The following is a 27,894-nucleotide window of genomic DNA, read 5'->3' on the forward strand; positions in this document are numbered from 1 at the left end:
CTCCAAGAGAACTCTTTTGAATTCCTAAGTAGACATTTCTGTGTGAGGCCGGGTGCCCAGTGTGCCCTGGTCACTTGGAAATCCTGTGAGTCTTTCCCCAGCTTGTCAGCTGCTCCTGGGCCCTTTTGGGAGACAAGGCCCAAGTGCTGGCCAGCGGCTTGTGTCGGGGCTTCCAGGAGCACTGGGGACGGTGTCTTGGGGCGGGCTGAGCTCCTGATCCTCCCTCTTGAAGGATGCCAGGACTGGGCCGGACGGAAGCGTCGGGAAGGCTTTCCATGGGCAGCTGGGATGGGGAGATGGAGGCGAGGATCGGTGGAGAGGAGGTGACATAACCAAGGGGTAGAGGTGTGGGGTGCCGGAGCAAATGGAGCATCAGGGCGTCACCAAGCCAGACATCACTGCCTCACTTGATGCCGCCGAGAGCACGGCACCACTGTGAGAACTGGACAGGTGGAAGATGAGAGGCGAGTTGCTCCTGGCTGAGAATATAAGTAATTCGTGCACACTTGGCCCACTTTGTTATTTTAACTCCCTCAGTTAGAGGTGTTTTACTTACAAATAATATTTACCCAATCTGACATGCCTGAAGATTGTTAATGTTGCTGAAATTTTTTCCTCTTCCAAACCTGTCAGTGCTCAAGCTCAAAATCAGGACAGAAGTTTCCATGTCTGTAATCTGTGCTATCCATTGAGTAAATAAGGGTCTTTGAAGCATATAGCACCCAGGCCAGGCAGACGCACTGCCTCATGTAACCAGGGCTTCGCTGCCGGAGAGACAGGACCTTCCTGCGGGACCCAGCTGCGGTGTGGAGCATGCAAGTCAGGCGCCTAGGCTGGTACCCTGCCCTGCCTTCGGCAACGCTGGCGGATTTCCTGATTGAGCTGTAGAGCCCCTATCCTCGGAGACAGAGGAAGCTGGGCATAAATTCCACTCTTAATAATATCCCATGCCTGGGCAGCAGCCTCTCGGGTTAACCTCAGTGTGGTTTTGACCTTTTCAAACCAACAGGCAGGGGAAGCTGCTGTTTTTGGTGACACTTCTGAAGGTCTAGATCTGGGGCTGCTTGCCCTTCCGGGAGGTGTGTGCAGTGTGTCAGCATGGAAAGCAGCTTGCTCCCAGGCCTCGGTGCTCTTCTGAGAGGAGCAGTTTGACCCCAGACCCCATGCGGACAGCAGCCTGACAGCCCAGGCCTGCCTGTGGCCTCAACCCTCACTTGACCTCATGAACTGCCTTACCCAAAGCAGGAGCAAATTTGAGCAAACTGTTTTCTTGGTCCCTCCCAGCTGTAAACTCTTAGATTCTAAAACTATAAAAACCACTGGGGGTTGGGGATTTAGCTCAGTGGTGCCGCCACCTGCCCCGCAAGCGCAAGGTCCTTGATCCCCGGTACCAAAAAAAAAAACAACTGAATGGTTGCTGAATGCCTGGCCTGTGCTAGGCAGGGTAGAGTGGTGGACAGCACTGGCCCTGCTGTCCAGAGGCGGATCCCTACCTGGACGGTCAACAAGTGAGGGAAGAGCAGGGCCAGGTCAAGGGAGCTGAAGTCCGGATGGAGGAGCAGGCCACATTCATGGAAGAAAGCCGACCTGTGTAGCTGAGCAGCAGGGTTTGGGGAGCGCTCCGCAATCAGGCTGGAGGAGAGGAGCCGAGCAGGACGATCTTGCCTGCCACTGCGAGGAGCTCAGGGCTCTTCCCAAGCGCTGAGGGAAGCCGTTTGAGGGTTTAAGCAGGAAAGTCATATGAACTGGAACATTTTTAGAAACATGGGTACTGTGCTGGGATGTGCGGAAGGGAAGAGAAGAAACCAGCTTTCTATGGGAGTAAACTGAGCTGGGCATCTCTGGCCTTCGTCTCCCGCACATCGCTCCACAGTGTGCCCGACCTGCATGCTGAGACTGTCTCTGGCCCTGCCGAACTGCGTTCCCCAGCTCAGCTCCAGGATGAGCGTGAGCCAAAGCCAAGGGCAGGATGTAGTGGGCGCCTGCACCCTCCTTTGTGTGCAGTGTGTCCTGCGGCTTGTGCCAGACCCTCATCCTGCCCGTGGCAATGACGCCAGGCACTCGGTGCCCAGAGCCCTCCTCCCTTCTCTGCTGCCCTCCCGTCTCAGCACAGCCACGAATCACTGGCACCTAGGCTGCAACCTGCCCAGCAGAAAGCAGCTACTTCCAAAAGGATCTCTCACCACTCTTTTTCTCTGTGGCTAAGGGCAGAGAATCCAATGGACTCGGTCATTTTGGTAAACAAATTGCTGGATACAAACATACTCCCAGGCACACACAGCTCTCTCAACACAGAAGTGACATTAACAAATTGTCCTCCTCACTTCTGGTCCTGCACAACACCACCTACCAGTTCTGGGCTGCAGGGGCACACTGGTGGAGACAGTAGATCTAACAGTAACGGCTGACCGAACGCAGTTCCCTTCTCCTAAATATGTTACTAACGCTTTGTGGGTACCACTCTCCCTTACTTTGAGACGCTGATTACTAGCCACAGCGTAAGGTTGGTAGAAAATTTCCAGACTGTTTCCTCAAAACATAGTAATACAGGGCATTACTGCCATTTTTAGAGAAAGAATTGGGCCTCTGTGCAAAACTGTTTGCCCTGGACAGACAGAAGTCATTAGGGTACCAACGTACATATTCTCTGTTAAGTATGTCTGGGCTCGCATCTTGACTCTCGTCTGCTACTGCTGCTGTGTAAGCAAGTTAGGAGAAGTGCTTAACTTCCCTGCACCTCGGCATCTTCTTCGGTCACATGGGTTGTTGTTGAAGACCGAAGAAAGTTGTGCATGTGAAGCACTTAACCCTGGGCTCTGGTACATGGTGAACATCCTGTACTATGAGAAAACAAGACCTCATGGCAGGTATGACTGAGCAAGGTATAAAAGTTGTCAGCATCAGCCTTTACCAACAGATAGGGAGCGATCATATGCATCACAAACATAATAAAAATGACAGAAAAGGATAGTAGCATTTGAAAGCATTTAGTCAACAGCACATACAGTTTAAATACAGGAGATCTTTAAATGAGCTGGTAATTCACTGTTCTCTGCCTGGAAATAATTGTATCTGTAATTTTCTCTGTGGTGTGATAAAGACAATAATAACACTCATGTTGTGCATGTTCTTGGTGCCAGGCAGGGTTGTGAGTGCTTTGTGAACGCATTTAATCTCCACAGCAGCCCTGAAGCAGGCTCCGTTATTGTGTGTCTCTTACAGATGGGGAAAGGGAGGCAGGCAGCTTGACTCTGAAGCACTGATTCTTAAACTCCATGACATATAGCAGAAGTTGACAAACGATGGCAGGGAGGCCACATCCAGCCCTCTGCCTGTTTGTGTAAATGAAGTGTTATTGAAACACAGTCAAGCACATTCATTTACATATTATCTGTGGCTGCTTTTGCACTAACCTGAGTATTACTGCGGAAACCATATGACCCACAAATCTTAGATACTCACTCTGTGGCCCTTTACAGAAGTTTCTCAACCCCAGATGTCAACTTTAAACTTCACTAAAGATTGGGATTTGGAATCGATGGTGGATGTTTATAGATTTATGTCACTTGATTCTCATAGCAGTCTCATGAAGCAGTATTTTCCTTTTACAGTATTGCCATTTTACAAATGAAACGGGCTCAGAGAGATTGACTGACTAGACAGTAAACTTCGTGAGTCTAGGGATCATGTGCCTTAACTGGCACACCCTGTCACCTACCACAACACTGGGACAGCGTGGACACTCAGAAATACTTGCCAAATGAAAGACAATTGCAGAGGTCACTCTGCTAGGAAATCCAGGTCTCCTATTCCACAGCTGCCAGTGAAAATAGAGACTTTCTCTTGAGATCGGGTGAAATGCAGGTTGGTTGACATGTCCTCCCGCTGTCAGTTGACAAATTTATGCTGCTGTATTCCACCCCTCCTTAGTCAAAGAAGATAAACTCAGCCTGTGCAGAGGGTTTTGTGTTTCCCTTAAATGCATAGTCATGGCCTTCAGATCCTTTTTGTCCTTGGGATAGGTGCATTTTTAGATGAGATTAAAACTGACACCCTCGTGAGGCAGTAGTCACATGGAACCTTCGTGCTGGCTGGTTTCAGGCGGAGCCGAGCACCTGCCTCCTCCCTCTCTGCCCCGCTGCCCACCCATGAGGAGCCCCGGCATGGGGCCAGCCTCCTCTCAACAGTGGCAGGCTCCAGGCTTTCATTTTCTTTCCTCTTGCTTTGTACTGGTCATGTGGGGTTCTGGGTATTAATAAACTGTCACTTCAGTTTTCTAGATCTTGCTGCCAGTCTAGGAGAGAAGTGGAAGGTTTGGCCAGTCCCTGTGTGCCATTTTCACACCTCTCTTGACTGTCACATACTGGCAGGTGGCAGAGATAGACCAGACAGCCAGAGAGCATTTGGTGTGGTCATCATTCGTGGATGGTGGCCTCTACTAGAGTTTTGATTTCTTTCCCCTCTCAATGACACTGTCAGCTCCTGACTCGCAGCCTTAGATCACCAGTGACAGTCCCAGAAAACCTCGCAGGCAGGTGCCTGTGTTTCTCCCTCGGTGTAGAGATACAAGAGCCAGACAGCAAAAACACTTTTGAGTTTCGTTGGGTTGTTCATTTTTCATTTTAAAGTAAAATTATGTTCAGGAAATTAAGTCTGTGTGTGGCTTGACACGCACCTGAAGAACTTGGAGGGCCAAGTATTTCAGCACACACCTTGGAAGCGGGGCACTGTGAACCGCCAGTGTGCCTGTCCATACCTCAGTTCTCCTTTGCAACCTAGGGTTTCAGTGTTCACTTTGCCACTTCACTCAGCCCATATTCCAGCACCCAGCATTGGGTCATAGGCAGTGCTTATGGGCCCACAATGAAGCTGGGCAGAAGCCCGACCAGGTGAAAATCTCTTAGACATTTTCCTAGGAGCAGAGACCCCGGGTTTGGCAGAAAGAGGAGTCTTGGTTTTCTGAGTCCAGTTTGCTGAGTTAGTTTTACTGGGCCTGGTGGTTTCTGATGAGGTGAAGTGTCTTCACATGAAGTCCTTCACGGAATGGCTCTCTGAAAGCACAGCATCATCCTGTTTCCTGTGCTGAGATGGACACAGCTGGCTGGGCAGGATTTATAAAATTTAGTCTCTCCAGGCTCACTTTGCCCATCTGTGAAATAGGTTGAGCAGCTGATCTTAAGGCCCTTTGCAGTCTAAAGTTTCATTTTCAACAATACTTTCTTTGTTTTTTAAATCACGCCATACCTGTATGAGATGTTACTATGGAAGGAAAGAAAGCTTGAAGAAAGGATGTACCAACTTTATTTATTACTTATCTTTATTTCTTTTTGTTTGGTAGTAATAGGACTTCAACAAACCGACCAACCTTTATGCAGTGCCTAATTTGGGGGCTTTGTGTGCATTCTCTCGTTTAAAGCTGACAGCAACCTTGGAAGTTCTAGATACAATCAGTAGGGATGAAGAAACTGGAACCGCAAGAGAGTAGGTGACTTGCCCATGTCACAGAGCTGAAAAATGGTCCAAATAGGAGGTGATCAGGGCCAAGAGCTGCGAGATTCTTGTTCCAAGCCACAGCAGCATCATGGCCTCCAAGCGCAGATGAGTGTGCGCATTGCACAGCCCTGGAGTGCTCTTCCCTGTGACTTTCCCTTCCCCTGAGGGTCACCAGAGTCTCATTAACAGGCGCGTTTGGGCACTCTGCACAGGGAGGAGATCCCGGGAAAGAATTGCTGCTTCTTGGGAGATGCACGAGGGTGCTGAGTAGGAGTTGAGTGTGGCCTGAGAACAGTGGGCGCCGGCGGGAAGGAGCCCAGTGGGCGCAGAGCAGCTCTGCTGGGAGGCGACTGCAGAGCCCCGATGTCCACAGCTCGTGGGTGCTCTGCTCCCTGCCGAGTTCTGTTGGCATCACTGGCCGAAGGAGGGCAAGTAGAATGGATTAGCCTGACTGAAGCCAAAGCTCTACATTTAAAAGAAAAAAGCAATTAAATATTCAGCCCGATTCCCAGGTCTTGAGTCACCTCCTTTGTCTTCCACTCTGAGCATCTGCTTTTGATTGCCTGGTGGCCCTGCCTGCCATTTATCTCTCTGTCCGCCTGTATCTATGCATCATGTGACTCAAAGGGAAGATTAGAGGAGAAAAATATCTCTGGATTCTAAGCTTGGCAACTTCTATTTTTATCCACAGCTGTTGGAACTGATAGCAAAGTCACAGCTCACATCCCTGAGTGGCATCGCCCAGAAGAACTTCATGAACATCTTGGAAAAAGTGGTTCTGAAAGGTGAGTCCCCACATGCGCTCTCCCTTCTTAGAGGCATGGGATGGGCAGGTGGCTTTTCTGGTAGAGTAGTCGTGTCATTAGATTTAAAATAATGTGAGTGGATTGAAACGCATCGCTCCAGCTGCACTCAGGCACCAGAGTCCAGTCCAGAGAAGGACACGCCTCGTGCCCATGGCTGAGCATGTGACCTGCACACTCCTGTTCTTGGGTTGGTCCTCTTGCCCTGCTTCAAGTCTCCCAAGCTTCTTGGTAAGGGCACACGCCCCACCCTTGGGTGTTGAACCTCCTAATTCCTAATTGAGCTGTTTGCAAGGCAGAATGGATTCATAGACTGTTTGAGCTACAGGAAAACTTAGGTCACTGAACACACAGGGAAACTGAGGCCTGTAGCAAGCGATTCGTCCAGAGTCACACAGAGATCAGCCAGACAAGATCAGGACATGAGCTCCTCACCCACACACACTGTGTTTCTCCCACTTCCCACCTGAAGATACCACTGCTGAGCAAAAGAAGCAGCTTTCCGATCACCTGAGCCATTGGCGCTGGCAGAGCAATGGGAAGAGAAAGGAGCTTTATAGAAACCCAGCGAGAAGAGAACAAAGAGTGACCTAGATATTGGAAACCCTGGCCTTTGGCCTCGAGTGCAGAAGCCTGGCCAAGTGTAGAATAAACACCAGTGAGAAAGAAAACCTGATCCCCAGAGCCGGTGCCTGGGTAACAGGAGCAGATGGGGCAGAAGGAAAGGCCCTTATACAACGCATGGTGTGCCAGGATCATAACTATTTTTTTCTTCCCCACTCAGTGCTTGAAGACCAGCAAAACATCAGACTGATCCGAGAACTGCTGCAGACCCTCTACACATCCTTGTGTATGCTGGTCCAGAGGGTTGGCAAGTCCGTGCTGGTGGGCAACATCAACATGTGGGTGTATCGGATGGAGACGATCCTGCACTGGCAGCAGCAGCTGAACAACATCCAGATCACCAGGGTAAGCAGGCAAGGACCCCCGGCCACTGCCTCTTCCCCCAGAGGCAGGATGGCCTGCTAGGACTTTGGTTCCCCACCTGGTCTGTTCTGATTCCGAGCTTTATCCTGGTGCTGAGGGTTGGCTGGGGGCTTCCTGATAAACAGCGGGCAGGAGGAAGACCTTGACTGATGGAGATCAGAGGACATGAAAGAGGACAGCCAGCTGAAGCATTGCGGAGATGCAGGAACTGGGCTTTGGGGGGTCCTGCTTGAGCCTTCAGTCGTGCTCAGAGATCTCTCTACCCGCTCCCTCATCTGCCACCATGAGTGCAGCCGAGCTGTCTGGCAGCAACTTGGAGAACTGGCACTGGTAGGACTTGGCAATCTGAGCATTCTAGTTCCCGTGACTGCTGCTTATGGCAGAGGAAGCCCCTGACCACAGACTGCACATGCATGTAGGAATATGATGAGCAGTTACCATTTGGAAAAAGCCCTGTTAACACAGCCAGCAAAATGTGGCTACATGTGTCAGTAGCTTCTCTTGGCTTTCAAAGTGTACCTCAACCTCATTCGCCCTCAGCTCCTGTCCTCTTACTAGTGAGCAGGAGGACTAAGGCATGCACATGCCAAAAAAAAAGTGCCAGAGATGCTGGTGTAATCGCAGAGCTCACTAATGGACAGACACACCGAGACGGCTCACGTAGCACTTCACTTATCTAATCTCACCGTGGCTGTGAGAGGTTTCCGGGACCCAGGCTGATTAAGTTTGGGGCAGCACCCCGTCAGGAGGGGGCCACAAGCAGAAACCTGCCTGGCCTCTGGTCAATAACTTTTTCACAGGAAGAAGTTTTCAAATGCACATCCTTGACTTAATTGTCAATAACGTCTCTACGCCTTGATTCCTTAAGCTCTGAAACAGTGGGAATAATTAGAAGCATCAGAGTTATGTGACTTCCTTTGAGTCCCTTAGGCAACAACTCCAGATCACACACTCATGCATGTGGCACGCAGCATAAATGCAGGCCACCTTTCAGAAACCATCTCACCTGTCTGATTGTCTCAGGTGGGCATATTATGAACAGCACGCTGACTTCGTCTAGTGATTTGCCTCATTCCCATCTCTCAGGTCTAGTTTGACAATAAAAATTGGAGACCAAATTTCCATTTTTCTAGTTCACCAAAAAACCCACCTGTGTCTTCTACCTGACTTCTAGCATTCTGTGTGACCTGGACTTAGTGTTTCCTGTCATAAATCCAGGAGAGGGCGACCCAGCCGTTGGTACAAGTGAGCAAGTGCTGTTTGTGCCTGGGACATCCGCCCTGGGGCAGCTTTGGGGCAGCCATCCAGATGGTCATGCCTGCCCAGCATGTCCCTCTGCCCTCATCTACCTGGGAGCACCCCAGCCGCTGCACCCACATTCCTTGCGTGTCTGCGGGCTGTCTTCCTCGCAGCCCTCCTTCGCTGGTCCCTGGACACTCGGCAGTGCCATTGTGGTTCTGTTGCCCTGCGTGGAATGGGGCCGGGGTGGGAACCCGAGAAGCTGCAGTCCCAGCGTTGCACAGCTGCTGAGACTGCAGCTGAGGTGGGAGCCTTGGCCCCTCATTCTAAAGTGACAAAGCCCACAGAAAAGCAGTGCTTTCTAAACCTTGTTCCTGTCTAGCTTTCTTTCAACTATTTATCCAGTGATCCCGCTTTGTTTAAACCTTTTTAATCCAATGAAGACTTCCTCAGGAGAGATCAAACCCTGAAGTTCCTGTCCTTCTCCCTTCTGCTCGAGGTGCTGCAGCCAAACCCAGCTGTTGTCTGCACTCGGACCAAGGTCATGAGCAAGGTCGTGCTCAAGGTCGTGCCTTGGGCTTCCAGCCCCCTGGCCTTCCTTGGCTGTCCAGTCTATGAAAGCCACTATTGTATCACCTTCCTCAGGATCTGTGATCTGAAATCATCTCACATCTGCACTCTTCTGTCACCACCCACTGGTTTATAAAATCCACAAAGAAAGGGTAATACCCTCGTTTTCTCTGTCTGTGGCATAGAGCAGGAGACAGCAAATGTTAGTGGGGTGCGTGGATGCCGTCTCACCCTGCTGCCTGCAGGAGAACAGTGGGGAAGTATTGCCCTGGGTTGTAGATGGCAATGATAGTTTGCCAACTTCGAATTATCCAATCTCCACACCTCACTTTGGAAAATAGGGACAGTGACGCCCTGGTATGAGAGTTTACCAGTTCATCTATAGAAAGCAGTAGAACAAGGGCCTGTAGGGGTGGTAAATGTGTTAAGTGTTGTGTTGTTTTGTTTTAGGGGGTGTTGTTTTGCAGTGCTGGGGATTGAACCCAGAACCTCAGTCATGCCAGGAAAGGGCTCTGCCACTGAGCTACCTCCCCAGGCCTCATGTGTTCCTATTATCAAGGGCTTACTTTGTGCACACACTCCTTTAAGATTTTACCTGTGGTAACAAACTCATCTAGTGAATAACTGTAAGTAGGTCTAATAGCTTAAATTGATTGGGTGCTGTGCTAAGTACAGTGGACCTTTGACTTATGAACTTGACCGGTTCCCCAGGGCAGGTTAACTCAGGTTGGTTGTAAGTGAGTACAGCTGAGATCTGGATGTTTACCTGGGTACAGACTGTAGTTAAAAAGAGGCAGATGAATCTTCCATTAATCTAGTTAACCCAACTTGTTCGTATGTCAGGCTGGTCGTAACTTAAAGGTCCACTGTACTTCCATCAATTCTCCCCTGCTCCACCAAGCAACACTGTAAGATATGCTGTATAAGTGAGAAAAATTAGACTGAGTAGTTAGGAATCCAGTCATCTGTAGTAGTGTCCACAGAGGATTGATTGCCAGACCCCTTGAGGGTACCAAGATCCACATTCAGGCCCCTTATAAAGTGGCATAGTGCTTGTGGATAACCTATGTCCTCCTGGACACTGTAATCATCTCTAGATCATTCACAATACCTGCTGCAACCTAAATGCTATGTGAATAGCTGCTATACTGTATTGTTTATGGAATAATGACAAGAAAAACAGCCTGAACATGTTCAGTGTAGACGCAACTTTTTTTGGTTGGTTGGATGGATCCAAAGACGTGGGACTCCCTGACATGGAGAGTCTGGTGTAATTTTCTGCCTAGGCCTCAACACCAGTGGCTGGTACGGGTTGAACCAAGCGGGTCTGCAGAGGCTGCGGTTTTACTGCGGCTCTCACCTCCCGCCCATCCTCCGCCCCAGCCCTCTGGGCTCTGAGCTCTGTCACTCAGAGCTGTGCCCGAGCTCAGGGAGCCTGAGGAGTTGCTCGTGTAAATGCCCAGCTCTGGAGAGGAGAGAGAGGACTTAATTACTTCAGTGTGAGCTGCATTTGCAAAGGTACCTTTGAACAGCCTGGCCAAAGGAAAGCCTGTTATTCGCTGCAAATATTAAGGTGACTTTCACAGTGAATGTTCTCTGGGTGCCAGAGTTCTGCCAGGGCCTTCCCAGGACATAATCTTGTTTTCCTTCAAAGTTTTCATATCTAATTCTTTGGAACCAATTCTTATTGGCAAATATAATTCATATAATAAAGGATGAAGGAAAAATTAACAGAACTGGTTTATGGGAGGAGAAGCAAATACAATTACAGTGCTGCGGCCAAAGCGGTGTTTTGAAATGTCGGGGTGGGGAAGACGTGAGTGGATTTTAGCCAGATATTTGACTGGAGAAGCAAGAGTGATGTATTCTTATATAATATATGTTTATATTCAAAAACAAGAAAGCTCACAGCAGTTAACTTTATCAGGAGTGGGGCTTGGCATGGCGTCTGGGCAAGGAGTTTGGAAAAGTGCAGGTTTGAGTTTGACAGAGTTGAACTCTGCCAAGTGGACTTGCCTTTAATAGGAGTTAATGTAATAATTGGCCTGGGAGCTTTAACCAAAAAAGTAGAGGCTTTGAAGTGCTAGAAACAGAAAGAAAATCTCATGGCAGTTTTATTGGTTCATATGATCAGCAGCACATGATAAGTGACAGATAGCAGCCCTGCAGAGTCCTGAGTGCTGCACCGATTGAAAGCTCAGCCTGACAGCCTGGATAGAAATAGTGGCATAAACCGCCAAGTTGAGGTCACTTCCGATGAGCAGGAGGCAGAGACTGTCAAGTCTGAGGCTGTGAGAGCTGGAGAGGTCTTGTCTTCTAGAGCTGCTCATTCTGGATCTCAGGAAACTGAGACCCGTCTTCTCCAACTGCCGCCTGTCCATCCAGTGTCATCTGTTCTCCTGTGTCATCTCCAGTCCCTCTCAATGGTCCCTCCTCCCACCGTGTGCCAGTCCTGCCTTGCAGGACACACAGAGGTAACTGCTGGGACTGAGTGGCCCTGGAATCCTCCATGTGTTTGCCCTTTCATGTGCCTGCTGCAGTTTCTCTACCTAAAATCTGGAGGAGCATGTCCCCTGAGCTAAGGGGAAGTTTTTCATCCTACATGCTTTTTTTCCTGTGACCTCTCAGAGGTGTCAGAACATTGAGCTAAAAATGTCAGTCATCCAAAATCGAGAACCCACCCAGAAGTAGCAGGGGAGGACGGGTCTACAGTCCCAGGAGCCATGGTCTTGTCTGTGGCAGATAGGACGTGCCGTTCCAGACACGTCAGCACCCCTGCTGAGGCCGCCTGTGTGCAGATGGGCTTGCTGGGTCTCTGGGACCTGCCAGTCTAAAGAGCTCATTGCCAAAGCTCCAGCGTAGGCCATAGTAGGGCTGGGCCAGTGGGTTCTGGGCTGGCACACATGTACGCACATGCACGCATACATGCATACACACCACACATGCAGAAACATACATGCAGCCCAGGATCTCCGTGTTGTTCCTTTTTTTGCCTTTTTAATTATTTGGGTTTCATTCATTCCACTCAGTTCATATTTATTGAGTGCCTACTATGCCCCAAGCACTCTTCTGGAAGCTGGGAACACAGCAGTGGAACAAAATAAAAGTTCTTGCCCTCGAGGACCCTAACTTCCAGCAGTGGTATTCCATTCGGGGTTCTTTTAGGAAGGTGTTATTGCATAAGAAAGAAAGGGAGTGTTACAGAAAGTGTCTTTGGGAGGTGCCAGGAGCGCCAGGAAAGTGCAGTAAATAGGCCAAGGGAACTCAGGAAGCAGAAGGGGCTCTTAGAGGCGCAGCTTGCCCGGGTCCAGGGACTAGAGGGGACCTGCAGCATGTTTGGGCGCTGGCGAGCAAACCTGCATGGCAGGCTCTGGGTCACAGGGACCCTGAGATGGGAGGCGGTTGCCGCTGGGCACTCGCATGAGTGACCCTTCGGGAAGGGAACACATCTCACACCTGAGCGGTAAACTAGCCAAGCACAAGAATGCAGCGGGCGCCATTTCAGAGTCTGGGGTGAAAGCAGCAGGCTGTGTGGCTCCCAGGACGTCGCTCCAGCCCCATTCAGAGCCTGCCTCACCAGGCCGTCCTGAGACCCGGCCAGAACGGCTGCCCTCTGACCCCCCACCTGTTGTCCTCTCCCCAGCCTGCCTTCAGAGGCCTCACCTTCACCGACCTGCCCCTGTGCTTGCAACTGAACATCATGCAGAGGCTGAGCGATGGGCGTGACCTGGTCAGCTTGGGCCAGGTGGCCCCTGAGCTGCACGTGCTCAGCGAGGACCGGCTGCTGTGGAAGAGACTCTGCCAGTACCATTTCTCCGAGCGGCAGGTCAGTGGGCCCAGCAGCCCCCTCGAAATTCTTCCTTCTCCGCCCTGCTCCAGGGCATCCTGCTCAGCGTGCCTGGAAGGACAGTCTGAGGCAGTGATGGTGAAGCTTTTAGAGCTTTCAGCGACACAAACACCCCACATGTGCCACAGATTCACCACCACTGGCCTGAGGCATTTCTGCATGAGGGAGTGAGGTGGTTTCTTATTTTCAGGTAGGTTTTTTCTTTTTTTGGTACCGGGGATCAAACTCAGGACCTCACACTTTACCAATTTTCAGGTAGTTTTGATGAAAAAAACTTGCATTCTTAGCCTAATCATATTTTGCAACTCAAAAAATTCACAAATAGATATGCGTCCTTTCTTTCTTAAAAAAATGTCCATTTTTATGGTCCTTTTTGTGAAGGCACTTTAGCGGACATTATTTCATTGGGTCTGCATAACCTGGGCAAGGGTAGGTATTGTCATGCCCACTTTAAATGGATGAGGAATCTAAGGCAGCCACGGCTAAGAGGGGATCCACATTACTGAGGCAGCTTCCCAGGCGAGGTAACAGGTGCTGAACTTCAATTTTGACCTTCAGACACTGTTGCTGTGACAAAATACGCTACATCCACAACTTAAAGGAGAAGAGCCAGCTCAGGGCTGGCTGGCTCCCAAGCAGAAGCAGCATGGTGGAAGGGCCTGGCAGAGGAAAGCTGCTAGCCTCATGGTGGCCAGGAAGCAGAGGGAGAGGCAGGGAGGGAGATGCATGCTTCCAGGTCACTCCCAGTGACCCCGTGTCTCCGCACGCTCAACACAAACTCAGCACTGATGACCACAGCACACCGAGATGCAGTCCCCTTCCAGAAGCCTCACCTCTGAGCACAGGAGGCTTTGGGGGAACCGTCCAGGTCTAAAACCTAACAGACACCAGCTCCAGCATTGCTCCCTCCTGACATGCTGCTTTGCGTTTGTTTTTCCAATCTCTTTATACAGGTGTTTGAATTCAGTAGGTTCTGCTTATGAAGCTACTGATATTTAAATACACAGTAGAGACACACTGCCATGCACTTACTGTGTCTCTCTGGAAATAATCACTCAATTCTATAGCAGAGAAAAGATTGAAGTAGTTAACGGAGATGACCTAAACTTTACAGGACCATCCAAGACAATGAGTAGAGGCCACTAGGGAGATGTCACCAGCCACCTGAAGACTGTTTAAAAGCCATTGTGTAACTGGGGAGAGTTGAAAGCACCCTTCTGTGGATCTTGACAGTTTTCCTCACTGGCTATTATGGAGATTTTTAAAAGGAGAAGGGTGAACCTTCTCCGAATCAGAAAAACCCACCAACCATCCCCTTGATAAATTCTCCTGCAATTATTTTTATTCATTTTAATTTTTAGATCCGTAAGCGATTAATTGTGTCAGACAAAGGGCAGCTGGATTGGAAGAAGATGTATTTCAAGCTTATCCGATGTTACCCAAGGAAAGAGCAGTATGAAGACACTCTCCAGCTTTGCAGACATTGTCACATCCTCTCCTGGAAGGTGTGTGTCACGGGTGACTGCCACAGACCCCTGGCCCAGGCCCCATGAGCTGCAGTGGTGGCAGTAGGAAGTCAGACCCTTTCCTGCTTTTTCCCCACCTCAGCCCCAGGTCTAGGAGAAGGTAAAACTGCTTCAGGGCCTGGACAGGAGACTTTGAAAGACCTTCCTTTCCTTACTTTCCTCTGTAGCCCCTCGCCCCTGGATGCTCCTAGCTCTGTGCGCACAGGTAGTACACAGGCAGACACAGCTCTGTAGTTTCTCCATGCTGTAGCATTCTTGACAGAATTGTTCTAAAGTTGGGCAATGCCTTGTGAGATGCTGGTTCAAACTCAAACCTGACCAGAATCTTCCTTTCCAGGGCACTGACCATCCATGCACAGCCAACAACCCAGAGAGCTGCTCCGTTTCCCTTTCACCCCAGGACTTTATCAACTTGTTCAAGTTCTGATCCCAGCACGTGTTGGCGCTTCACAGGGGCCCTGCTGGCTGGATGGCTAGGAGCACAGAGCTTGGACACTTCATTTGTAAACAGTGTACATGCGAAACATTGGCATGAGACTTCTGAGATTAGTCACCGAGGACGCTGGAGGGAACGGTGCATTTGCCAACAGGAATTTAAGAATGTTAATTTCACAACTGGCATGGAAAAGCAGAAATACTGTAAATAAACTTTTCCTAACAATTTACCAGGAAGACTATAAGGGCAAGAATTCTATGTCAACCATGAAAATGGAATTCTCTCAAAGTTCACAGAAACTCCTTTATAGCTGTTCCCTAGGAAGAAATAGGCAAAACTCAAATACAAGGTAGAACGCTCTTTGTTTACAATGTGAAAATTTGTTTAGACAAAAAACAAGAAGAAAGAAAGACAAACTACATATGAGAAGTTCCTGGGCTTTTGGTTTTGATTGTGTGTGTGCTGAAAAGGCAAAGAAATAGCACCCTGCTGAAGTGCACAGCGAAGGCCTCGTCCCATGAAGATGCCACACAATGGTCTACCTCTCACAGCATAGAGTGCTCTCCGACAGTGTGCATTACCCAGTAGGCAGTGTCTGTGTTTCTTGTAAGTTTATCACTATAAAAAGTGATTTAAAATGGAAAGGATATTGGAAGCAATCTTCATCTTGTTTCAGACTTCCTTTTTAGGCAGAGGGGGCCCTGTTTGGAGTTTGATCCTTCCTAAAACAGTCTGACAAGTGTATGTGCCTTTTTTTCCTTTCTTGTTGGAGCTCATTTGGGAAAACAGAAGGCTGATTAAGAACAGTTCTGGAGAAGTCCATACTGCAGAAAACAGAATGAGGCAACTCAGATGTGAGGACCTCCTTCTTCCAGTCTGACTTCCAGGCTTTCCTGGCTTCCTTGGGCATCTTCACGGATAAGCAGTATCTGTGAACTGACTGGAGCCCAGTGCTGAGGCTGGTGAGGCGGGCTTTTCATTTTGGAAATAAAACATTTTGCCAGCTGCTGTTCCCCTTGGCAGGGTGAAGAACTGAGGAGCTTGCTTTTAAGTCCGACATTAAAAATGAGTCAACATGAGCTAGGGCCTTTTGCAAGGGTGATTAAAAACAAAGCCTGCAGTTCAGGTCAGAGAGGTAAGATAAATGAGTTCATCTTAAAACTTGCTTCAGGGCTGGATAGTTAAGAAGGACAGACTTAAAACATGCAGATCCCAGGGGATCATGTGAGGCAAATTTTAGCAGATCACTGTGGAAGAAAGGAAATCTCAGGATCTAATGAGTTAATTATCAGCTATTCCTGGAAGAGGGTGGGAATGTTTTTATGTTTTTTCACTTTTTATAGACTTGCTTTTCTACAACAATGTACACAGATTTGCAGTTGTATTTGGTTTATGTCCCCAGAGTTTCCACCCTGCATGCCTTTGGCATGAAATAGGAACCTGGTGTTGCATTCACTTTGTACCCTAAGCCCTGACCTGGGAGGTGCCCCTGGGCAGGAGAGAAAGAGGGCTGAGCATGTGCAGAAACAAAGAGGGAGCCAGTGGTACGCAGTCCCCCAGGACCCTAACAACACCCCAGGTCAGCATTCTGAGGAGAAGCACGCTTCTCCAGGCTCCTCACTTCGCAGTATTTGTGCAGGATTTCTCGGTGTTTCTTTCATGACCATTCCCCTGAGAAGGAAAAAAACCAAACTGAGTTTAAATTGTCCCTAATGAGAAAAATGAAATGTGAATAGTTTTTGTTTTACAAGGTTGAGTTTGGAAGGCCACAAACCATTGTCATAGCTAAGAAGCTTGTGTGGTTTTTTTTTTTTGGTTTTTCTCCTGACTCAGTTTTATGTTGAGAATTCAGGGCATAGACTATTAAATAGAAAGCTACTTTTATAATTTTCAGATTTTCTCAAATACTTCTCAACAGTACATAACAGAGCTGGGTCTGCCATTGCCATGGAAGGCTCTGGAAGCTTTTAGGTTTAGGGATTCGTGGGCTTTCACATTTTCCCACCAACTCATGACCTCTGCTCCCCTGTGCTGCTCAGGGGATGCAGGGTCCATATGGTAGCACCTCTGGGTTCACAGGCCCGGAAGCCTTGCTGCTTTGGGCTGTCAGCACAAAGCCACTGGCAAACCAGCCGCAGAGTGTGAGCAGCAAACACATTTCACATCACACCCGCCACCCAGCAACAACCTGCATCTTTGCAAAATGACCCCACCCCAAGAGATAGAGGCACAGTTTTCTGAAATATCTACCAAGATGGTGTCTGCAGATTCTCCCCGTATTCTTTGGTATTAGTGGATGTGATATGTGAAAGAGTCAAGGAAATTTTCTAAGGATGAAAAAGAAGAAACCAACATTTGTAGGTCTCTTTCATTGGAAGAGGAGCATAAGGAAGAAAATGGCAGGTGGAGATGGAGAGGGAACGGAACATTATGGTTTGGGTGGGGAGGTGGAGAAAGCAGAGCAGGCAGAGTGTGTGTTTAGCTGTGTGGTGTCCATGCGGCATGGCCAAAGCCTCATATCTAAGTATATGTAAGCACAGTGAGTTAACAAGGTTCTTGCTCACAGGGCACTAACAACCTACCGAATTCTTCCTATTGGCAAACCCATGCAGGACATCCGGGCCTAAAAAACAAAAATAAAGAGGTCCTGGGGCCTGAGATTTAGCTCAATGGTTCCAGCACATGCCTTGCAAGCACGAGGTCCCAAGTTCAATCCCCATTACCAAAAATAAATAAATAAACCAAAAAAATAAAAAACCAAGAAGTCCTATCTCAGAACAAGAAGTGTAAAAGTGAGCTAGGGCATGACGGCGGAAATTGCTGAAGAGGGAGAATGCCGTACCCTTTACTTTACCGGCCTAGCCCCATCTTACACCAGTGAAGCAGAACCAGCAGTTAGTGTCCATTGTGCTGGAACTTGCACTCCCAGAGAAAGGGTTCTGACCAAGCTGTGTGCGCAAATCCAAGAGACGCTACAATTTGGCCCAGCTCAAAGGCTCACAGGAAGTAAGTGTGAAGTCTCTTCAGACAAATGCCCACCATTTGTGGAAAGGAGAATATATAAAGTTTAGAAGAGCTCACTTTATGGCAAGATCCAGCAAAAAACTCCAATGATATTTTAAATGAGATTGTAACATCACCCCAATGCTGTTGCTATTAGCAAATGAAACAGTTGAATGGGTGATAAAAAGGAAAAAGTTACCAGGTCAAAAATTCCCCAGTGGTGAGCTGATACTTGACAGTGATAATTTCATAGCGAAGTGACTTGAGGGAGTTAGCTTTCTTTTTGGTACCAGGGATCAAACTTGGATCCTTGCACTTGCGAGGCAGGCATCAGAACCACTGAGCTAAATCCCCGGCCTTGAAGGAGTTAGTTTTTATGCTGCAAAAATCTCAACAGGAGTAGATTCCACTCAGAGCTATGAAGTAAGACAGTGGGTTTGTATCGTGTTACTGCCACAGTGCTCATCTTTTGGGGGCCGCGAAGCTTCTCATGGGAGCTGGCATCGTTTTTGTACAGAACAGAAAGAGCTTGAAATTTCTTTTGTGTAAGCCAGTTGTCAGATTTACAAGGAATTTAAATGATTGGAAGAGATGTTCAGCAGTGTATCTGTCTTAACATTTGATACAGGGTTTATTATAAAAGAAGCCCCTGAGTTTATATTTTTTTCTTCCAGGCTATAGGATAATAACTTCTTGCTATGCAAACACTCTGTATTTTATGTGTGAAATTTTTAACTGATTTTATGTGTGCCTTTTTTAACTAAACTCTGCCATCGTTTTCTATGTTGACATCGGTTGAGGGGTTTTAAAATCTGTTTCCAGCTATTCGTATCTGTCAGCCACCTCGTCTGACTGGATGCTGGCCTGAAGTGCTGTTAGTACTTACACGGGCCTCAGAAGTACCCTGACCTCTAGCCACAGGCAGAGAAACCGCTCTTGAAGACACCCTGGGCCTTTGATGGTTCCAGCAAACAAGGTCATAACTCCTTTAAACTTGATTTTTGGGGGTAGGTGTGTTCTCTGTTTGGTCAGGAGGGTGAAACAGCTGTGGTTTTCCAACTGGAGGAAACTTCTACCCCTGACTGCAGGCCAGGAAGGGTGGTCAGAGAGGGTAGAACCTGACACTGCCCTCACACGAGATGGGGACGTGTCTCTAGTGTTGGGGCGTGCCTCGGCCCCACTGGTCCAGAGTGGCAGAGTGAATGGGAAACTGGGGCGTCTTGAGCCCCCATATTGTCACCCATCACCGAGTACCTTGTGGCAGGCTGCGGACAGGCCAGGTTGTGCTCCTGCGGTTCTTCTCAGGGTCCTCACTGTGGTGGGCTGCCTCATGGTGGAGATCTGGCCATTACGCCTGATTCTCACCGAGTCAGGAACCACTTAACCCTTGTACATCTGTGACTCTGCCGTGAGCACAGCGTTCTGGTGAGTACACCTGGCGTGCTAACATACACAGCATATTTAGACGAACTCATTTTTCCCTTGGGTACTCAATCACAAAGGTGGCCCTTATTTTAAAAGGTAAGAGCTGAGCAGTGCTTGTTTTCTGGAAACGGAGGTTCTGATGATACCCAGCAGCAGCTCCTGTCTGCCTGGACTGAGGTACACACTCCATCCATCCTGTCTCCTCCATCACCACCTGAGCTTCGAGACTGCAGTGGACATTCTCTGCCCAGCCTCGTCTTCACCAAGCAATGAGTCTACCCCATGAGGCTGCACTGTGACTTTGTCCGCTGCCGTTTTTCAAAGTGTCCTTGGCCTCAACAAATTTCTCAAAACTGAGGCCCTGCTCCATTTGGCAAAAAAATGGGTGGCTGCTCCAAACTGCACTTCTTGAAGCTCCGTCTGCTACATTATTTTTGGAGTTTGACTTTTCTTGTCTTTGAGTGTAGCTGTGTTTAGTTAGTGATGCACAAATCTGTTAAACAGAAAGCTCCAGTCCCTTCTCTGAGCTGAGAACCTTTGGCACCACCTTTACCCCACCCAGTGCCAGTCACCTGGCTAAAGGGCATGTATATTACAGTCCATGCCCTAAGCTTAGAGGCTTTAATGTACGAACTATTACAGGATTGAACATCGTACCTGAAAGTATAAGATTAGACCAATTACATGCAGAGATGTGTATTTAATACTGTGTGAGCTAGTCCTGTATAAATTATTTGCACACTTTTCTTGCATGATGAACTGATTTTTACAGTTGTTTGTACCAGACAGTGGCATATTTTTGTAAAAATTTTTTGACACTGAATTGCAATAAATGTTTTTCCAACAACACACATTGGTGTACTTTTGGTGTGTGTCAGTTTAAATCAACTTTCTATTATAATGAATATGTTCATTTTTGCCTGTTGAGACTTCTATTCCTTCTCTCAGAAACTTGTTACCTTTACAGTGTCATAAAATTTCTGGGGATACATAGAAAATAAGGTTATTGCTGAATACTAGCCAGAGTAGCATTTCAGTTAGATGGGATATTTCTGTGTACTGTTTGTATATACAGTGATTAGGAAAAAATGAATTTTGTAGTCAGTGTGAATCTACACAGTGGGCGATTATGGAGTACTTACTACATGCTAGACTTGTACAAACCACTGGGAGCAAAAGAGTGATACACGAGACAGAAGTGAGCCCTGCCTTAATGGAACTTAGAAAGACCCCAAAATGCAAGTGAATAATTTGTAATGAGTGTTATGAAAAGAATAAGCAAGAGCTGAGGTATAGAACACAAGAGGAACCTGCTTAAGGAAGGCTGAGTGAATGGATCTGTGAAAGTGATGTTGAAGGCGTGAGGTAAGCAGCCAGCCTCAGAAGAACTAGGGCAAGAATATTCCAGGAAAAGGAAACGGCTGGTACAAGGTTCAGATCACCATCCTGCCACTTGCCTGCAGTGTGACCTTTGCCACCGTAACCCTTCTCTGACTCGTCTCCTTGACTACTGGTTGTGAGGGTCAAGTGAACTAACCCAGCTGAAGTCCAGGGAGGGTTGATGATTATGTCCTGGGCTAGGAAGTGCTGTTCTCAGTCAGCTGTACTTTCCTCAGTTTCCTACCCGCATGTGGCTGGCTGACTTGGCTCCTTCACCATGGAGCACACCCTGATCCTGCTGCTCCCTGTCCATTAGAAGATGACAGAAAAGGTGCATGAGAACAGTTAGAGATAATGTTTTAAACTCCACCGGGATTTAGACATGATTCGTTAAGCGTCTTGAAATAGAGAGACTATCGCGAACTGTCTGCATGCGCTCAGTGTCGTAAGGGCCCTTGGGAAGAGGGAAACAGAAGAATGGCTGCAGAGACGGGGAAGTGGACCAGAGGCCAGGGAGTGAGCATGGCTGCAGGTGAGAAGGATTCTGCCCTGGGCTCCCCAGGAGGGAAGCAGTCCTGCTGGCGCCTTGACATTAGCCCAGTGAGACCTGTGTCGGATCTGACCTCGTAAACTAAAATAACGGTTTGGCATTGTTTCATCCCCTCTGTGTGTGATCATTTGTCCCAGCAGTAATGGGAAGCTAACACAGCTCCTCTTGCCAGCCCACCCCAGCCCACCCCACAGGCTTTTTCCCATCAGTTCCCACCTGTGCCCTGCTGCACGGCCCCAGCCCAGGTGGGCAAGGCTCTGGCAGGGAGCAAGCCACTGTGGTCTGCACGGCCTAATCCAGCAGCAAGACTTTCTTTGACCCCTGGACCTGTGGAACTTCAAACGTTAGGCACCTGTTTTCCCTTCCTGCCTTACAGAGGCTTCATGGAAGCTGCCATCATCCTCTTGGCCTAGAGACACTGAGTCAGCGTGCAGATTCCCCATGAGCATGGTCTCGGCATCCGTGGCCTGATCTGGAGCAGCCCCTCACCAGTGCACACTCATACCCTCCCCTCCGGGAATTTCCCCGTGGAGTGGGTGGGGGTCAGGCAGCAAGAAAATGTGTCTCCTCTGACGAAGGCCGCAGCCTCCAGGGCCCAGTCGGGTGCAGAGTGCTGGGAGAGTTCAGAGCTGGCTGAGCCTGAGAGCTGAGAGCAGCTGGCAAAGACCCTGGGCACTGCAGCACCTCCTCCCCAGTCAGCACCCAAAAGCTGACCAGAGCCAGCATCTCAGAGTCACCCCCAGCTGGTCCCAAGACACTGCAGATTTCCTGGGGTCTGGACAGATGAAGCCCTCTCTGTCCCTCAGGTCCTAGTGCCAAAGCCTAAAGACTTTACCCAAGGCCAAATGGGCCCGCTCCCTTCAAGCTCTTCTGTGATAGTCAGTTTTAGGTGTCAGCTTGTCTAGGCTGTACTGTGGCCTAGTTGTTCAGCCAAACATCAGTCAGGCGGTATTTTTTAGATGTAATGAACATTTAAACCAATAAACCTTGAGAAGACCAATGACTCTCCAGAAGATGGTGGGCCTCGTCCAGTTTTTTGAAGGCCTCAAGAGAAAGATGCAGAGATCCCCCAGAGAGGAAGGAATGTTCCTCCACGCCCCCTTTGGACTGAGCCAGAAAGATCTGCAGCCTTCTGATCTACAGTCTGCCGGGCTAGCATGAAGACTGTGGGCATGCCAGTCCCACAACTACATTAGCCAGTTTCTTAACGTAAATACAGAGAGTTGAGCCAGACAGACAGAAAGGTTATAAATAGAGCAAAATACTTATGTTAAGGAATAAAATACTTTAAGAAATTTGATTCTAAGGAATAAAATATATATATACTGATAGATATAGGAGCTAGATATATTTGTAGAGATTTTATATATTTTATATATATATATATATATGTATTTCTGCATATACAGATACAGAGAGACAAATTTTGATTGTTTCTCTGGAGAGCCCTGACCGATACAGACTCCTAGAAAGAGAACAAGGGTAAGGAAGGTCTAAAGAAGGCTCCAGAGGGCAGAAGGGCAAAGGAGAAAACTAGAGGAGAGCGGAACCTAGTGGCTACAAGAGGCAGCCAGCAGACAACCACATCCTGAGAAATCATATTTGGCAGACGATAAACTGCACAACAGTCATTCTTGGCCACATGAAAGTTTATGTGGCTCTCCCTTTCCTGTTCTTTAAAACTTGTATTCAGTTGTTTAAATTACATTTCACCAGTTAGCTATTTCTTAATTTCAGAATTATTCCAAGGGGCTCCTATTTCCTTCAGAGAGGCGGCATAGCACAGTGGTTAAGAGCTCAGATTCGGGGGCTAGGGTTGAAACTCGGTGGTGGAACATCTGCCTAGCATTCCCAAGGGTCTGAGTTCGAGCCCCAGCATCAAAAAACAAAAACAGAGGGCCGGGGATTTAACTCAGTAGTGCTGCTGCCTGCCTCGAAAGCAAAAGTTCCCTAATTCAATCCCTGATAGCAAAATCAAAAACAAAAACAGAGCCAGGCATGGTGGCACACACCTATGATCCCAGCACTACTCAGGAAGCTGAGGCAGGAGGATCGCCAGTTCAAGGCCAGCCTGGGCTACAAAGGGAGACCCTGCCTCAAAAAACAAAAGACAGAACTCAGAATATGAAGCCCACCCCCCACTTCCCAGCTGCACTGGGCAATGTGCCAAGCCTTGACACCCATGGGCATGATGACAGTGTCCACGGTATTGAATTGCCGTGAGGAGAAACTGAGTCAAGGCTGGCTAGATCCATTCAGTGTGGTTTAAAAAGTGCTCAACACGGAGCAAGAAGAAACATGTTATGATTATTCACCAGGTCCACTTCCTGTCTGGTTTGGCTTTATGTGTGGTAAGACAGGAAAAACAAACAAAAACAACCATGCAGCCTTCACTGTCTCTGAAGAGAGGCATAATGACTTAAGTCAGTGACCCCCACAATAAGAGTCTTTGCTTACTGTTTAAACCAGTGGTCTCCAACCGACACACAGGAAACATTTTTTAAACCTGAGTCAAATATGTATCTCCTAGCCAGACAGGGTGACACATGTGTGTAATCCCAGCTACTTGGTTGCCGAGGCAGGAAAATCAAAACTTAGAGGCCAGCCTGGGCAATTTAGCAGGATCCTGTTCAAATTTTTTTTAAATGAAGGCCTGGGATGTAGCTCAATGGTAGACTGCTTTGCTACTATGCGCAAGGTCCTGGGTTCAATCCCCAGTGGTGTGTGTCTGAGGAGCTGGATAGCTGCATAATTTGCCCTGAAGGTCATCGGGGGAAGCCATTGCTTTGGAGCCTAGAAAGGGCCTTATAGTGTGGTTGGAAACCAGTACTGAAAAAAGAATAAGATCTTTTCATGTTTACACTCCAAACTGAGACTTAAGCTGCTTCCGATTTATTCAAATTACTTACCTGCCATGTGCCTGGCACTAGATCTCTCAAGTCAAAAGAGACAGCTCATAATCATATTCGAGGAACACACATCCTTGTGGGGAGACCCAGGCTTATGAAGCAGTAATTACTCTTCTATAATCAAATATGCACAGGTTCAGCAGAGACACAACAATTACATGGACTGGAGCCATTTGCTGTGTTTCAGTTTCTTCATCTGTAACATGGGCATGAAAATAGCATGTACTCATAGGACTGCTGAGAATAGTGAATGAGAAAGATCATGTAGAAACAGGTCTGTCAGTTCATGGAAGACTTGTTAGTGTTCCATACTGTAGTTATTTTCATTAATTTTCCATTGCATAGTGAAGCACCATTCTGAACATGATCAGTGCTTGATTGTATTGAAATTCTACTCAACGGGGACTATTTAGCCCTCCTGTTTTGCCGGAGGGAGGTGAGGCCCAGGAAGGATAAGGGGCTTCCCCAGGGACACACAGTGGAACTGGGATCCAAACTTGGGCTGTCTCACTACACTATCCCCTGTGAAGAGGGGCCAGTCCTTCCAAGCCCTTCTGAGAATGCAGAGGCAAAAGGTACAGTACTTTTTCCAAAACAGCAACTGACAAAATGTCCTAAAATGACTTGCAACACAGAAGTCTGGCACTAGATTTTTTTCACATGAAATTTTCAATTCAAATTCAAATTAGAAAAGGCAAAATTCCATCTTGGAGTCGGGGGTTCAGACAGGCTCACTGGTATATGCTGATCCTCCAGCCTTGCACCCAGTTCTTGTTGGAGAGCAGAGTCCTGGCTCTCTCCCGTTGGCTGGTTTGATTGGGGTGCCACACTATCCAGAGGGCGATTTGGGGTCCTCCAAGTGGGTTCTGGGCCACCTGTGCTTGGCCACAGTGTTTATACAACTGTCCCAGCTCCCAAACAAGACACTTGTGCCCTGCATTACAGGCTGGCAAGTCTGTCAGCGCAGAGGAAACGTGGGGAAGAGCTCCATCTGCCTGTGAAATCCAAGCTGTCTCTGGAAACCCAGGAAATCTGGAAAAGGGAGCATCGTGCAGGTCCCTTAGTAGCTCCACTAAAAACGTCTGCTTTTGTTAAATAAACAGAATCTGGCTGCCACAAACCTGAGTATGACTGTGGCTTCGTAAATGGTATCATCGCATCTGGGCAGCACTTTGTTAAACTGAGAGGCTCCTCTGAAGTCCCCAACCATACAGAGCGCCCCACCCATTATTTGATGAAGAACAGCAGGACTTCATTAATTCATTCTGCACGCCAGGGTACCGGATGGCACACCCTGCTTCTGCTGTACACTAATGCAAGGTGAGGCCAGGACTGCTGTGCTTCGGGGCTGGCAGTTCCAGCTAGAACTGACTGCTATAATTCACCAGTTCTAAGATGAACACTCTTTTTCATTTTTATATCTTTGAATTCTTCCCACATTTTATAACCCATAGCGTTTTCGATTCAGTGGAACACAGGCCCAGGGTGGAGACGTGCTTGGCCCATCACTTCTGCTCTTCAGCATCTCCCTCACCAGCCCTGTCCTTTCTTCCCTGGCTGCCCAGCTAGAGCCTGCAGCATCACTTGCCCACAAGTTCGTAAGAGGAGCTTAGTGTGTTTCCTCACCTCTTGGCTGAGCTCCGCCAAGCTACCCACTTGCCGCCCTAAAGATCGTCCCAAAACACATATTTAGTTATATGTCTCCCCTGTTTATTATCATTCAACAGACCATCATTGATCTGAGTCCTGAGTAAATGAAGATTCCTGGTAGTATTTTCTCTATATTTGATCAGTCTGAAAATTTATGTAATAAAATTTGTATTACACCAATGAGGATGCCAGAGCATCAGCAATGTGTACCTCACTCAACTCCCCTGGATAATCCAAGGTCGTGTCCCCATCTCAAGTTCTGTAAATCACATCTACAAAGTTGTTTTTGCCATGTAAATTGATGCGGTCCCAGGAACAGCTGCTTCGGGCTGGAGATCTTGAGGAGCTGCTATGCTGCCTCCTGTCGCTCCCCAGTGTCAAGGCCTGGCTACTGCGTCCGCCCACCTGTGTTGCTTCTCCTAACCCTACCCTCTCCTTTTTGAACATTCCATTTATTAAACTCATTTCCAGCCTCAGCTGGGCCTTGGTCCCACCCCTCCCTCCGGTCTGCAGCTCTCCCAACACTTGCTGCCTCACATGCAGATTGCCAGGGTGGACGGCAGCAAAGGTCTCAGCAGCAGGAAGGAAGCCCACTATCACAGAGACCATGGGAGATCTCCAAGGGCAGGGAAGCCCCCAGTGATATCGGGGTAGCGTGATCGGATGTGCAATTGCAGATGGTACAAGAGCTGTGTTAGGGGACCATGGGGGACCAGCTGCAGAGAGCTTATGTGACACACCCACACCCTTGGGGGACCAGGCCGTGGTGGAAATGCCTCCTTCACATCTCCAAAGAGATAGTCATCCAGGCTCTGCTTTGTTCCAAGCAACATCAACTTCCAAAGGCCAGGAGCTCACTGCTGAACACAGCTCTGGAGGGAAGCGCCTTCTCTCTGTGCTTTCTCCTCATTGGTCCGATCCTGAGCCCAGAAGCCACACGACATAGCTCATTTCCACACTTCTGCCCTTCAAAGAAGTGCTCGCAGCCCTCGAGCACTGTGCCCTTTCTCTGCTAACCACACTAAGCACCTCCAGGAGCTCCGTGAGTGTCTGAGTCCTTCGTTGCCCTGTTCTGTATCCTCAGAAGCGTTCCAGGACATCAAAACATAGGAGGCAGAACTGGCCCGACGGGGCCATTCACTCCCTTCCCTCCTGCACACTTTGTACATGTTAATGTGGATTATTTTAATGCGTGCATAAACATGGAATTAAATGTAGGGTGCTCCCTGTAAACAGAAAGGTCCGGAAGTTCTGGCTCTCCCTATACTGAATGTTCTTTTAACCTAGATTTAGGGCTTTGCAGTTTCATTCCTGGTGCATTGTTAGCCTAGTTTCCATCCCTTTTCCAAATTTCAAAACATTTTGAGATCTTGTCTCTGTCGTTCCTCTTTCGTCTTAGATTTGAAAAGGTATACTTCCTGTGGGCTTTTTCAAGTTGGCAGCCAAATTGATTAAAGAAGATGAGACCAAGGGACAAATCCACCTGCAAGTCTCTCAGCCTGAGTCAGCACACTGCTGGGCTGTAGCTGCACAAGCCTGGAAATACCCAGCTGCAAGTTTAGCAGCCCCTTTCCTCCACTTGTCCACACTGGGTCATGAGGGCCTGTGCCATTTGCTGCCCTGAAATCAAGACACACTTTACTCGGGGCACTCTCCTTTCTGTGTACTCTTACAACAACAGAAGAGAAAAAGAAAGGCTTTGAGTATGCACTTAGTTTTGTGACCTTCTGAGGACTGACACTAATTTACCCTCCTGGAAACACTTGGCAGTGTGAACCACTCCTCCCTGGCTCCCTGCTGAGACGTCCTCTCCCACCAGCTCCCATGGCCCCATTCAGCTCTTGCTGCACAAAGGAGGGTAACCCGTGGGCTAGGGCACCATGCAGGAAGCAGACTCATTATCATGCCATCTTGTAATTTTAGATCTTAACATCTTATAAATGGATAACATGTTAAAAATATTTTTTAAATGATCTTGCCAGGCATGGTGGCACACACCTATAATCCCAGCACTCAAGAGGCTGAGGCGGGAGGATTTCTGTGAGTTCAAGGCCAACCTGGGCTATATAGTAAATT

The 27,894-nt window shown here is 48.3% G+C and overlaps 1 protein-coding gene across 2 annotated transcripts in view; it reads left to right on the top strand.

Moving 5' to 3' along the window:
• Positions 1 to 20,178, top strand: part of Fbxo32 (F-box protein 32) — a 36,943-nt gene extending 16,765 nt beyond the window's left edge. The window contains exons 5-9 of one of the 2 annotated variants that reach the window (XM_004837993.4): positions 6,185 to 6,278; positions 7,081 to 7,265; positions 12,736 to 12,918; positions 14,301 to 14,444; positions 14,803 to 20,178. In XM_004837993.4, coding sequence (XP_004838050.1) covers positions 6,185 to 6,278; positions 7,081 to 7,265; positions 12,736 to 12,918; positions 14,301 to 14,444; positions 14,803 to 14,892 — 696 coding nt within the window. In that variant the 3' untranslated portion in view covers positions 14,893 to 20,178. The remainder of the gene's footprint in view (positions 1 to 6,184; positions 6,279 to 7,080; positions 7,266 to 12,735; positions 12,919 to 14,300; positions 14,445 to 14,802) is intronic. The other variant, XM_021252414.2, reaches the window with a different exon arrangement.
• The last annotated feature ends 7,716 nt before the right edge of the window (positions 20,179 to 27,894 follow it).

Source organism: Heterocephalus glaber, unplaced genomic scaffold (assembly GCF_053883595.1).
Source record: "Heterocephalus glaber isolate CG9 unplaced genomic scaffold, H.glaber_assembly_v1.0 deba00000281, whole genome shotgun sequence".
Classification (NCBI taxonomy): Eukaryota; Metazoa; Chordata; class Mammalia; order Rodentia; family Bathyergidae; genus Heterocephalus; species Heterocephalus glaber.